Source organism: Myripristis murdjan, chromosome 16 (genome assembly GCF_902150065.1).
Source record: "Myripristis murdjan chromosome 16, fMyrMur1.1, whole genome shotgun sequence".
NCBI lineage: Eukaryota > Metazoa > Chordata > Actinopteri > Holocentriformes > Holocentridae > Myripristis > Myripristis murdjan.
The window spans coordinates 7994831-8008562 of NC_043995.1; the positions used below are offsets into that span (position 1 = coordinate 7994831).

Below are 13732 nucleotides of genomic sequence, written 5' to 3' on the forward strand. Positions count from 1 at the left end.
TGTGTTGTGACTCTGTCCTAAGCAATAGGTTTGGATTCGTGCCCAGAGCCGCTGCCCCCCAGTAACGGTCAGAAAGTGGGCGACCGCTACACCGTGGGCGACATGGTGTCCTTCCAGTGCGATCAAGGCTTCACATTACAGGTAGGGAAAAAGCATACCGTTCTGGTAAAGCAGAAATTCATCCCTCTTGCGGTTACAGTAAGTGAATCATATCTACCTGCCTGGAGTGACAATTTCAAAGGAATATCCCAAAGGATAAATCTGTCAAGGCAGGGGTAGTAAGTAGGTTTTCTGTTGTGTGTGTGTGTGTGTGTGTGTGTGCGTGCGTGCGTGCGTGCGTGCGTGCGTGCGTGCGTGCGTGCGTGCGTGCGTGCGTGCGTGCGTGTGTGTGCGTGTTTGCGCGTGTGTGTGTGTGAGAGAGAGACAGCAGCATTTCCTATGTATGAACACGTGCATGTGTGTATGTGTACATATGTTTATACATTTGTGTCTTTATCGGTAGGTGTATGTATATGTGTGCTTGCATGCTTGTTTGCCTGGATATACGCGTGTGCGCGCGTGTTTGTATATATATATATGTGGGGAGGGAGGGAAAGGGGAATCTATGTGTGTCTGTTACAAAGCAGCTTTAGCTTCTCCCAATCCTCCCGGAGTAGATAGCCGTGACGTTTTTGAGCTGTAGAACCTTCCAAGGCCATGGGCGATGGATGGTGTTAACAGTTGCCTTACTAATCCCACATTGACTTTTTCACCGGTTAGGGCATTCACTTCTTTTCAAATCCTTCTGCGGTGTAGCCAGCAACTTCTTGTGCACATCTCTGAAGTCCAGAGGCCATTCTTGAAACAAAAATAGTAGTCTGATTGAGTCTTTTAAGTGCTTTTGTACATGTTCAGGTTTTTGAGGGTCTGTACTTACGTGTGTGTATATATATATATATATATATATATATATATATATATATATATATATATATAAGAAATACTCATATGTGTGTATATATATATATATACAGTACAGGCCAAAAGTTTGGACACACCTTCTCATTCAATGCGTTTTCTTTATTTTCATGACTATTTACATTGTAGATTCTAACTGAAGGAATCAAAACTATGAATGAACACATGTGGAGTTATGTACTTAACAAAAAAAGGTGAAATAACTGAAAACATGTTTTATATTCTAGTTTCTTCAAAATAGCCACCCTTTGCTCTGATTACTGCTTTGCACACTCTTGGCATTCTCTGGATGAGCTTCAAGAGGTAGTCACCTGAAATGGTTTTCCAACAGTCTTGAAGGAGTTCCCAGAGGTGTTTAGCACTTGTTGGCCCCTTTGCCTTCACTCTGCGGTCCAGCTCACCCCAAACCATCTCGATTGGGTTGAGGTCCGGTGACTGTGGAGGCCAGGTCATCTGGCGCAGCACTCCATCACTCTCCTTCTTGGTCAAATAGCCCTTACACAGCCTGGAGGTGTGTTTGGGCTCATTGTCCTGTTGAAAAATAAATGATCGTCCAACTAAACGCAAACCGGATGGGATGGCATGTTGCTGCAGGATGCTGTGGTAGCCATGCTGGTTCAGTGTGCCTTCAATTTTGAATAAACCCCCAACAGTGTCACCAGCAAAACACCCCCACACCATCACACCTCCTCCTCCATGCTTCACAGTGGGAACCAGGCATGTGGAATCCATCTGTTCACCTTTTCTGCGTCTCACAAAGACACGGCGGTTGGAACCAAAGATCTCAAAGTTGGACTCATCAGACCAAAGCACAGATTTCCACTGGTCTAATGTCCATTCCTTGTGTTTCTTGGCCCAAACAAATCTCTTCTGCTTGTTGCCTCTCATTAGCAGTGGTTTCCTAGCAGCTATTTGACCATGAAGGCCTGATTGGCGCAGTCTCCTCTTAACAGTTGTTCTAGAGATGGGTCTGCTGCTAGAACTCTGTGTGGCATTTATCTGGTCTCTGATCTGAGCTGCTGTTAACATGCGATTTCTGAGGCTGGTGACTTGGATGAACTTGTCCTCAGAAGCAGAGGTGACTCTTGGTCTTCCTTTCCTGGGTCGGTCCTCATGTGTGCCAGTTTTGTTGTAGTGCTTGATGATTTTTGCAACTCCACTTGGGGACACATTTAAAGTTTTTGCAATTTTCCGGACTGACTGACCTTCATTTCTTAAAGTAATGATGGCCACTCGTTTTTCTTTAGTTAGCTGATTGGTTCTTGCCATAATATGAATTTTAACAGTTGTCCAACAGGGCTGTCGGCTGTGTAGTAACCTGACTTCTGCACAACACAACTGATGGTCCCAACCCCATTGATAAAGCAAGAAATTCCACTAATTAACCCTGATAAGGCACACCTGTGAAGTGAAAACCATTTCAGGTGACTACCTCTTGAAGCTCATCGAGAGAATGCCAAGAGTGTGCAAAGCAGTAATCAGAGCAAAGGGTGGCTATTTTGAAGAAACTAGAATATGAAACATGTTTTCAGTTATTTCACCTTTTTTTGTTAAGTACATAACTCCACATGTGTTCATTCATAGTTTTGATTCCTACATTGTAGATTCCTACAGAATCTACAATGTAAATAGTCATGAAAATAAAGAAAACACATTGAATGAAAAGGTGTGTCCAAACTTTTGGCCTGTACTGTATACATACACATATGTGTATTTCTTTATAGACATACATGGTTTGTTGTGTTCAGGTGTTTGTTCCCATTTGTGCGTCTGTGTGTGTGGGGCTTGGGGGATGCTTTTACCTTCATCAACTACACAAAACTAGGATGGATGTGGAAAACTGTAACATTGCTTCTTTGCAGAGAATTAACATTTTATCACTGTCACCTATATATGTCATTCACATTCTTTTTGCATCCAAAAAAGAGGCTGGATGAAAGTCCTTTCCTCTCTCTCTCTCTCAAGCTGCAACATCTCTCTGTAGTTAAACTCTAGGAAGTGCTCCACCTGCCCAACTACCAGCAAGAGGTCCCCATCCTACTTTTGATACCATCAAATATTTACACACAAGACCTTGTGAAGAGGATTTGGAAAAAATCCCAAAATATGAGTGTTCAGTAATTCCAGAAATCCACAGGACAGAGCTTAAACCTGCTGCAGGCACCTGCTGTTCTTTGTTTGATATCTTGGTGTATTTTTCTCCAGCTTTTCTTTTTTGTGCTTTATGACATTACAGTGGCTTGGTGGTACTGAATAGATTGTTGTTTTTTTCCTGAACAGGGTAATGCATATATTACCTGCATGCCCGGTCCTGTCAGAAGGTGGAATTACCCAGTACCTCTGTGTTTAGGTAATGTATTCTTTTATACAGTCTGGTGTCTCTCATCTCTCTCATCTGGGGTTGCAGTGAGGTCATATTGTAGATAGCAAAACCAAATTTGTGGCATCAAACACAGACACACTCTCTCTCTTCCTCTGTCTCTCTTACTCACCATTTCTCATTGGCTTTTCCTTGCTTTTGTTTCTCTCTCTTCCATTTCGCTAATTTACTCATGCATACACACAGAGCCCCATGCGTACACTGATGCCCTCACAGAGGACTTGTTTTTCTATTTGGGAAAACAGCTATTTTATTGCAGGATTGAGGTGGAGGTGGGGATTTTTTTATTTTTTTTTTTGCTTTCCCGTTCAGTTGGAAATCAATAAGGCTTTACTCCATCTTTCTGTGCTGTTTGATTTCTGATACCCCTGATGAGAGTCTCCAGTCTTCCCCGGCAGTTCCTCTGATGTTGATTGCCACAGTGATAGATTCTACAGATTAAGGGAGCGCTTTGCTTTCTCTTTTTGACACCTCACTGTTCCGTTGCCCCCAATTACACACATACACACACACAGTCACTTACACACAGCAATTGCGCACATATGTATACAGTGCACATGCACATGTCCCCATAAAAGCTTACACACGACAGACAGAAATGAGCACAAGGAGGCACGCACGCACCACGCTCTTCATGTAAATGCTCTGTCCCTGTGGTTTTCACAGTTCACTGAAGACATAAATCCTGGCTTCACTGATGACAGGCCTGCTCTTGGACGTGTGTGCTCCCTGTTGTCGCTCGTTAGCCAAACTCCTTGCTCGTTTACATACCCCACCACCACCACCACCACCCCCACCCCCCGGAAACTGCGTTCGCTTTGTCGCTGATAAACTCACATCAAAGTGGTTGTGTGCCCTCTGCACAAACAGAATAACATCTTCATCTCTCCTCTCCTCTCCTTTAATTTCACATACAGATAGGTCAACAGTTTCTCCCCACTAGCAGCACAGTGAAATCCCAGAATGCTTCTTCCTTTAATTCTGGCACTAGCTGGGGCTCCCCTAAGACATGAAGGCGATACCCCTTGTGTTTCCAACCACTTAGCACATAAATGGGCCTGTCGGGGGTGGAAAGAGAGGAATGATTTAGCCCTGAGTTTACATTCATGCCTCTGGTGGCTGTAATTGCATTACACATGGGTGTTTACATAAGAGCATGGTATGTGCCATGGGAGAAGGGGATGAGTGTAACCTTCACAGCAAGCTGAAGCGTTCTGAGGTGCAGTCAAAGAGGGGAGGGGCGAAGCAACATTGTAGGGGAGGATGAAGCAATTAACAGTGCTGCTGCATGCAACCATGTGACACCATATTGAATATCGACCACCTCATTTATTTTAATTTAAAACTCTACAAAGCAAGGAATGTTCCCGAGTCTGTCGTCTTTTCTCAAATGCTCTCAGAGGATAATTCACACAAACTGAGATGAATGAGCACAAGCCACAAACAAGCTTGAGCGCAGACATACACACAACCACCCACACACATACATACGAACTGCAAACACATACCCACAGCACATCATTCTCTCCCGCCAAAGGAAACTTCCTCTTTCTTACACATGAACACACAGCATGTCCTCATCCACATGCATGCACCACACACACACAAACACGAACTTCACCACTAGGGCTTGGTAAAAGTATTGATTTTCTGATCAGTTGTGATCTTCACTTGAACGATCTGATATCAGTTCTTAAGATCCAACTATTGATCTTTTAATCTCTACCTTTTTCCAGTGGATGTGTGAAAAATTTTGTCAAATGTTATTTTTAGTGCACTTCTGCAGGTGTTGTCTGTTGTAGTAGTAGTAGTAGTGGTTTTATTTGGTCATTTAAGAGTAAATGAATACAATACAATTTTCTTTCACTTTCATAGAGACAACAGACCAAGAAGGTGTAGGCTGAAGCCTAAGCTTATTGTGCCTACCCTTTAAACCATTAAATAGTCTTCATACTAGAAAATACAACAACACAAGCAGAACAAGAACAGAAAACAGAGAGTAAACAAAACACAGAGACCCACACAAAACAGACAACAAACAAACAAAGCACAAAAAACAACTAGCAGGAAATGAAACAATAAATCACTTGAATTTACAAAACAAAAAGAGAAATACAGAAAAGTACTAGAAACTAACCTTTGTTATTTATATGACACTATTGCTCTGTATCTCGCTATTATATTTGATCTGTACATCTTTTTAAATTTATTTATTGAACTACAATTTTTTAATTCTTTATCTAATCCATTCCATATTTTTACCCTTATAACCGATACACATCTACTTTTGTTATTTATTCTTGCATTAGTTTGTTTGAAAATGGCAGTGCCCCTTAAGTTGTACCGACTCTCTCTATGCTGGTACAGCTCCTGAATACAGCACGGAAGCAGATGATTATGTGCCTTATACATCATAATTACAGTGTTGAGTTCAACTAGATCTTGTAATTTTAAGGTTTTCAATTCAATGAATAGTGGATTGGTTGGTGCATAGTAGTCAGATTTGCTAACAATTCTAATGACTTTCTTCTGTAGTATGAATAAAGGATTAATGGCCGTTTTGTAGTTGTAGTACTTCCACACAATAACTCGTGTGGGAGTACGAGGGAGCAATACAGTATTTAGAGTGAGTTCTGGTTTAGAATGGTTTTCATTTTGTACATTACAGCAACGGTTTTGGATATTTTTTACCTTAATTTTTTTATATGTTGTCTGAACTACTAGCCTACAGAAACTCAGTTGACCAAATTACATGATTTTAACAAATGAACAAATGGTGGCAAGAGCTCCCACACTGAAGCCAGTGCCATCAAAAATAATGGCAGATATCCTGGTGTATTTTGGGTTTAAAAACTGTGATGATGAAGTTGAGTTGGACAGAGACAAAGCTATATGTAAGCTGCAAACGTGATATTTGAATTGAAATATCTCTAACTGAATCAATATTGAATCAAATAGAATCCAATTAAAATTGAATGCAATCAAAACAGAGTAAAATCTAATCAAATTGAGAAATCATTGCCTATGTTCAGCCCTGTTCACCACTGTTCTCTCCCTGACGTCTATATATACAATGCATATACATAGGTTGATACACACACACGCGTGTAAAAAGACAGAAAGACACACCACTGTTCACCCTCAATCCCCCTTCAACCCTTCACTCACCTCCTCAGTCATTTTCCCCCATCCAGCCGCTCTTTGGAGAAGTGACATGTTCTTTCTCCTTGGTTGGTCTCCCTCAGCTCAATGCGGCGGCTCCATGACAGACTTCAGCGGCGTCATCCTCAGCCCAGGCTTCCCAGGGAATTACCAGAGCAGCCTGGACTGCAGCTGGAGAGTCCAACTCCCCATTGGTTTCGGTCTGTCATCTCCCTTCTTTTCCTCCTTTTTCCTCTCCTCTCCTCTTCTAACTTCCTTTCCTCTGTTCTCATCTGCTCTGCTCTAATCTATTCAGTCCTGCTCTGCTTTGCAAAGTTTTCCTCTGCTAACTTCTCCTCTCCAAGGAAAGTGCATGCAAGGAACTGTATTCAAGGCCTCTGATTTTATTTATATACTCATATGTTTATCTCTTCCAACAACCCCTACTGCCTGCTCTTTGCTTTCCAGGGATCCACCTGCAGTTTCTGAACTTCTCCACTGAGCCAGTTCACGACTACCTGGAGGTTCGCAGCGGGAGCCTGGAGACGGGGACAGTGATTGATCGGTTCAGTGGCTCCGTGGTGCCCGACTCTCTGTTTAGCACCACCCATGAGACCACTCTTTTCTTCCACAGCGACTACTCTCAGAACAAACCTGGTTTCCACATTGTCTACCAGGGTGAGGGGCAAAGATCGGTCCTCATAGTGACGTTAAAACGGGCTGTTATCAGTGTAACAACTGAGGATGGGGAGGAAGGGTTGCTAATAGGACACTTCAAAGACATCAGTCAGGTTAGATACAGACAGGGAACAAAGATTGGTCTCTGCAAGGCAGGTGTTTTCACCAAGGTATTAAGGTTATGAGAGGTTATGGCACACACATTCTTTTTGAGCAAGAGAAGCAATAGTGGTTGCTTTAAGACATACAGAGGCTGTTTTTTAAGGTGACGGCTGTAAGGTCACACACTCCTGAAGCCACTTACTAAAAGCTTGCTCTTCAATCCATTGTCAGTTCCAGTGTCTTATCAGTGTTTTGCCTGTGACTTTGAGGAGTTATACTGTTTGTTGAGGGAGAAAAAAAATCAGTGGTGCATATACTTGAATTGCAATAAATTGGTTTATATAAGAGAGTTATTTTATCTTGGATGTATTTTACATGTGCCCATGTGGAAAAGGTGTCTCAATAATGGATTTCTAATCTGACACCACTTTGCTGCACAATACAGTGCTGTTGTATCTTCAAAATGTCAGCTTTTCAGGAACTGAAATGGTCTTATTTTCAGCTGGATGACCATGCATTTTTTCAGTTAATGCAATAGTTTTTGAAAGGCTTTCATCAGTATTTCTACAGCAAAGGAGCTCTGATCCTTCAATCTAAGTTAAAAGGTGAAAATTGAGGTTTTCACTTGACAAAGATATTTTATTAGTGATTCAAACTTAGATGGTAAGCTTAGGCTTTGGCTTTCTGAGGTCACCTTATTAAAATACTAGTTATAGTAACAATATTTTATCATTATGCAATTTTACAGTATGATATTTTACAATTACCTGATTTGCTTTTTAATAGTTGGATTTACTGGTATTGATATTTTGCAACCTTCTTTGCTGTGTGCGGGTTGGGTTGTTCTCAGCATATGAACTGCAGAGGTGTCCAGACCCGCGACCATTTCGGAACGGCATAGTGATCGGTCAGGACTACAGTGTGGGGATGACCATCTCTTTTGAATGTCTACCGGGTTACACCCTGCTAGGAGAGGCCTCGCTCACCTGCCTGCATGGAGTCAGCAGAAACTGGAATCACCCGATACCTCGCTGCGAAGGTGACTGGTATTGTCTTTTACAAACACGGCAGGTGTCTTACACATACAGAAAATTTCCCTCTAACTATGTAAGAAAAATAGAACGTCGAGCCAAAGTGTCTGTTACATTAGCAGTACCAGTGCTTAAAGCTTCACTTCAAATAGTCTGTCAAATGCACCTTTTCTCCCATTTCCTCCAAACTTTTTATTGGACAGTTGGTTAGAGCTTTAATAACTTGTGCTAACAAATTCCTCCCTTGACTGTGTTACAAATTTTTGAGAGAGCCATGCAGACTGCTGGCCGGTTTCAGAGATCGGCTCAGACTTGATGCACTAAAACTAACATGGAGATTACTTCTCCATCGTCATTATCCCCTAAAAAACAAGGTTTTTGAAACTCTTGAAACTATGTGAATACAGTATAGATTTGTCCTTCATCTTCTGTAGTTCAACCCTTCGTCCATCCCACTCCTAAAGCATGGGAATTTTATCGCCAAGTTAGGATCAATTTACTGAACTATAAAACTATACAACCCATTATAGTGATATATGAAGCATTCTCAAGTCTTTAGTGCAATGCCGATTATTCTTCTCTATGCAATAAATTTCAAAGAGATTCACCTCATGTTGCTTTGTCATTATGAATTGAGACTTTTCATTCATCAAATCCATAGTCAAGTGGTACTGAGGGCTATTTTAATCCTTAGGGAATATTTTCAAAACCTGTAACATACTTTCAAAGTCAAGGAGCAGGCTTTAAGTTTATCTGACAAAGTGGTAAATATTTTTTGTTTTTGCTACATGGATTGCCCATTCTCCCCAGGTTTCCCAGCTCTTATTTGAACCTGAGAGCTGTGCTCCGGCTTGGACTCTCAGTTCAAAGTCAAATTTTAACACATTGCTTCTGAAGGGTTATGACAGGGGAGTTTTACTGTCAAAACCACTCAGTGTCATCACGTTCACAGCACCTAGTAACCGTCCCTCTCAGTTGTCTCTTACAGGTGCATACATCCCCCAGTATCTCAGTGATAACCCAATAACATGCAGTTATGGTTTGTTTTATCAACAGTTAGTGGCAGTACAGCCATAAAAGCAAGTTTTATGACTTGAGGTAAATCAAAGACAGGCTCAGCATTTTTATCCAGCCTCACTGACTTCTTCCCTCCCTCCAGCTCTCTGTGGTGGGAATATAACATCCATGAATGGCACAATTTACTCTCCTGGACACCCAGCTGAGTATCCACACTTCCAGGACTGCATGTGGACAGTTAGGGTACCTCCGGGCTATGGTATCTACATCAATTTCTCTGTCATCAATACAGAGCCAATCTACGACTACATCACTGTGTGGTAAGTCCTTATTCCTTTCTCAGTTAGACCACCATGCCACTCATTCATTCATTATTCATAGGCTTATGGCGCACATCAACCACACACTGTTTATGCAGAGATGCGAGTTTAAAGGGAAAATCCAATTAATGTTATATTGGACAGCTCAATCAATGTTTGTTAACATCGCTCTCCCATAGCAGCTATCCAAAGAAACCTCATCTTTGATGTGATCACACAGCACTTTCCAGTGTCACTGCATTAACAATGAACAGGAGGCTTTTTGTTTGAGCTTTACAGCCCACTGAGGCTGACTTTACGGTGGTACAGTTATGAACCACAAAATGTACCTGTATCCCTGGAAAATCTCTCCGGATGCTGTCAAAGTTTCTGAAAGGTTTGTATCTAATACAGTTTATTGCTAATGGAGCAGCTCCTGAAAGATTTGTCTGAAGACTGAAATCTTGTTTCTTGGGTTTCTGACTTTGTGACAAGATTTGAGAATATTCATGATTATTGGAATAAGATTCCAGTCCTTGCCTAAAGTGAGCAGCAAGCTCAGAATCTGCACATGATGGATTAACAATTGACAAAATGTCAAGGGCATGGGCCAGTTGGGCAGCTTTTACTCACAGCTTTTGATGTGACATCCATATTAGATTAGATGAGCCAACAGCCATTTCAATACTTTGACTTTTGTCTGGACATCTGAGATTTCTTGCATTATTTTCCCTGGCATTATCTTTCTGCCCAACTCATGCTAAAATACTGTGGAGACATGCTGCACATGATAAGGTTAAGTCAAACAATATGAAGTCCAGACCACTGTGTGTGTCTCCAAATCTACATTTTCTCATCCTTTGCTTACTCACCGAAGTCAATGTAGATATTTCAAACACTTATTCCTTCACAATTTCACAGCTGTATAGTGAGTGTGTAAAAAAACAGAAATGTGTGTCACTATGAAAACAACAGTTTTGGGTGAGTTTGTTTGGATGAAGAAACAGTTACAAACAGATTTTAGCTCTTGACAGATGATATTACAGCAGCAGACAATATTTTCAGTAGAGCTGTCTGCCTGCTTCCTGACACTCCAGCAGCTGTCTTTCTATTTCCTCTCTCTCTCTCTCTCTCTCTCTCTGTAGTATGGTAAGCCTCAGGCAGTCATGGACATGTCCTCATGGGCGATAGAGTAGGGAAATGCCTCCCAGCGTCTGGAGCTGCCATACACAGTAGGGGAGGGGGTAGCTCCACTGGCACTGTTTTCAAATGAAATAGCGCATAAACAATCAGTCCCCTGATAGCAACATTTCATTTCCCTGCCTGACTGCCATCTCCCATTTTGCTGATCACTCTAAAATGAAACTGTAATAAGACTTTTTAATATATAGGATATTAAAGGTACAGTACAAAATGGCACAGAAAGCAGTTTGTTCACCTAGTTCACATGAAAAGGCCAGCAGCTAGCTACCTGAAAGCACCAGCAATGAAAATGCATCTGCTATACAATGGTGGCAATTATATTTAATGGAAGAGTACTGTGCTTTCACATGACTCTTTCCTCCTCCCCTCAGACATACTAGTTATAGTGTGTGGGAAAATCTGAGCCAATAGCCCGATGACTTACTTCAGATCCAGTTCATGCCACTGTTCTTACAAGGGTTTTAAGGTGCTTTTGTACGCTCACAAGTGAAGGTGCTCCTGTGCTCTGCAGCCTGTAGCTAATGCGTGCATCTCCAGTTGCTCCATCAATAACGACAGGTTCTATTAGGTATCTCTGCAGAGAAAGGGCTTTTCATAGAAAATAATTAACAACTACCTCTCCTTGCATTTTTTTGTGAAGGAGTTGATTGAGGTGTTGAAATAACTTAATAACCTAACTTATTATTAAAGCATATGGCCTTTATCATCTAAGTTTTTCTTCTCAGATTTCTTTCAGTGTGTGAGATTTTTTTTCTTCAGCCGAGCTGTCATATACTGTAGCTATAGTAATGTAGGTGTGGGTACATATACTACTCACAAAAAGTTAGGGATATTCGGCTTTCGGGTGAAATTTCAGGATGAACCTAAAATGCATTATAATCTTTACAGGTGAACTTAATGTGACCTTCTGTAAACTTTTGAATGCACATGTCCAACTGTTCAATGTTTCAGTACTTTTTGCACAAGTTGCTGTTCTCTAACAAGGAGTTTAACGGCAAAATTCACATCAGGTGTTTGATGCTCCAGCTCATCGAGGTCGTATCATTAGGGAACGGCTGCTGGAGACTGGGGTACCTCAAATGGAGTGGCCTGCACTTTCTCAGACCTGAATCCCATAGAAAACCTATGGGATCAGCTGAGTCGCCGTGTAGAGGCTCGGAGCTCTGTACCCCAGAACCTCAATGTCCTGAGGGCCGCCCTTCAAGAAGAGTGGGATGCCATGCCTCAGCAGACAATAAGTCGACTTGTGAACAGCATGAGACGTCGTTGTCAAGCTGTAATTGATGCTCAAGGGCACATGACAAGTTATTGACACTGACATTTTTTGTTGTGGTATACCCACCACTGTTGTTGGCTTTTGTTTCAAGAAATTGTTTGAGATGAGGAAATCACCAGTGTATGCTTCTACTTAAATGCCCTACTTTCATGATATAATATCACTGTAGCGTGAACTTTTTATATTTTCCATAAATTTCACCCAAATGCCAAATATCCCTAACTTTTTGTGAGTAGTGTACATGCATAGGTCACGTTCATGAGGGTGTGAATTATACTGTGACAGCAGTTTCTCAGTGAAACCCCATAGACACAGTGTTCCATGTGTTCCATGTGTATTATCATTACATGTTGACCTTCTGAAAAGTATGTTAATTTATGCACTCAGTTCTTGGACAAGGCTGCTTTTGCATGAATGACTGCATCAATAAGATGTGGCATGGAGGCGATCAGCCTGTGGCACTGCTGAGGTGTTAAGGAGGCCCAGGCTGCTTTGAAAGGGGCCTTCACCTGGTCTGCACTGTAACAGTCCAGTCTCCCTCCCTCAATGAACTTCTAAAAGATTTGAGGTTAAACAAGCAGTTCAGCAGGATTGTTCCTGCTCTGGTTTATCATTTAGTTGCAGAGTTGTTGGCTATATAAAAATAGCCCTGACTTAGAGCCCTTAAATGTGTGTGGAAATCATGTGTACATGACTGAGTTGGCAAGTGATTCTATCATCTAGGTTAAGAGTGCAGAACAGATCCCTCTGCTAATATATGACCATATATGACCATCCTCTGAGAGATTTGTATTGGATTCCAGTAAAAAAAAAAGAAGTGAAATACTTAGGAGTGGTTATAACAAGCTTTATATACCATCCAGACGAGCTGAAGGCTGCTATCACAGCAGCCTGGACCTCCATAACACCTCAGCAGAGCCACAGGCTGATCGGCTCCATGCCACGCCACACTGATGCAGTCAGTCATGCAAGAAGGGCCCGACCAAGTAGTGAGTGCATAAATGAACGTATTTTTCAGAAGGTTGACTTTTCGGTATTATAAATCCTTTTTTAATTGTTTTTTTTTTTTTGTTTGTTTGTTTGTTTTGTTTTGTTGTTTTTTTTGTTTATTAGTTAATTCAGCATAGAAAGCAGGTATACATTTGAAAGCAGCCTCTATACAGTCAATAGCAGAGACATCTGCTCATCAACAAAATAATGAAAAAAAAAACAAAAAAAACAAAACTAAGTTTGGGCCACAACAATTATTACGTTTATAACTAAGTATCCCTGATTGTCACATATAGAAAAAGAAGAAAAGAAAGAAAAGTACCTGCACTTTCACACTTTTTTTTTTTTTTTTTTTTTTTTTTCCTTTTTTAACCCAACCCACCCCAACCCATCACCAGAGATCATTCTGTACATTTCATTACACTTTACAAATAGGATATTTCAGTGTGTCCTTATACATAGTGGGCAAAACGACTCCAAAAGACAGAAAAAGCAAAAGAAGGGAAAAAAAAAAAAATAATAATAATAATAATAAAAAATCAAACCATAAACAGAAGCAGCTCATATCATAGTTCTAGCAATGTTGAGTGCTTCCTTAATAGCATTGAGCCTAACCGGGTCTGCACCATTCATCATAGCAACAGAGAGCTCCATGGAT

General features: G+C 41.2%; 1 protein-coding gene across 1 annotated transcript in view; it reads left to right on the top strand.

Annotated features, from left to right (window-relative positions):
• Positions 1–13732, top strand: part of LOC115373316 (CUB and sushi domain-containing protein 3-like) — a 285861-nt gene that overhangs the window by 185140 nt on the left and 86989 nt on the right. Inside the window, exons 38-43 of the mRNA XM_030071637.1 lie at positions 23–141; positions 3238–3307; positions 6583–6699; positions 6947–7156; positions 8109–8297; positions 9449–9626. Of these exons, the coding sequence (XP_029927497.1) occupies positions 23–141; positions 3238–3307; positions 6583–6699; positions 6947–7156; positions 8109–8297; positions 9449–9626 (883 nt within the window). The remainder of the gene's footprint in view (positions 1–22; positions 142–3237; positions 3308–6582; positions 6700–6946; positions 7157–8108; positions 8298–9448; positions 9627–13732) is intronic.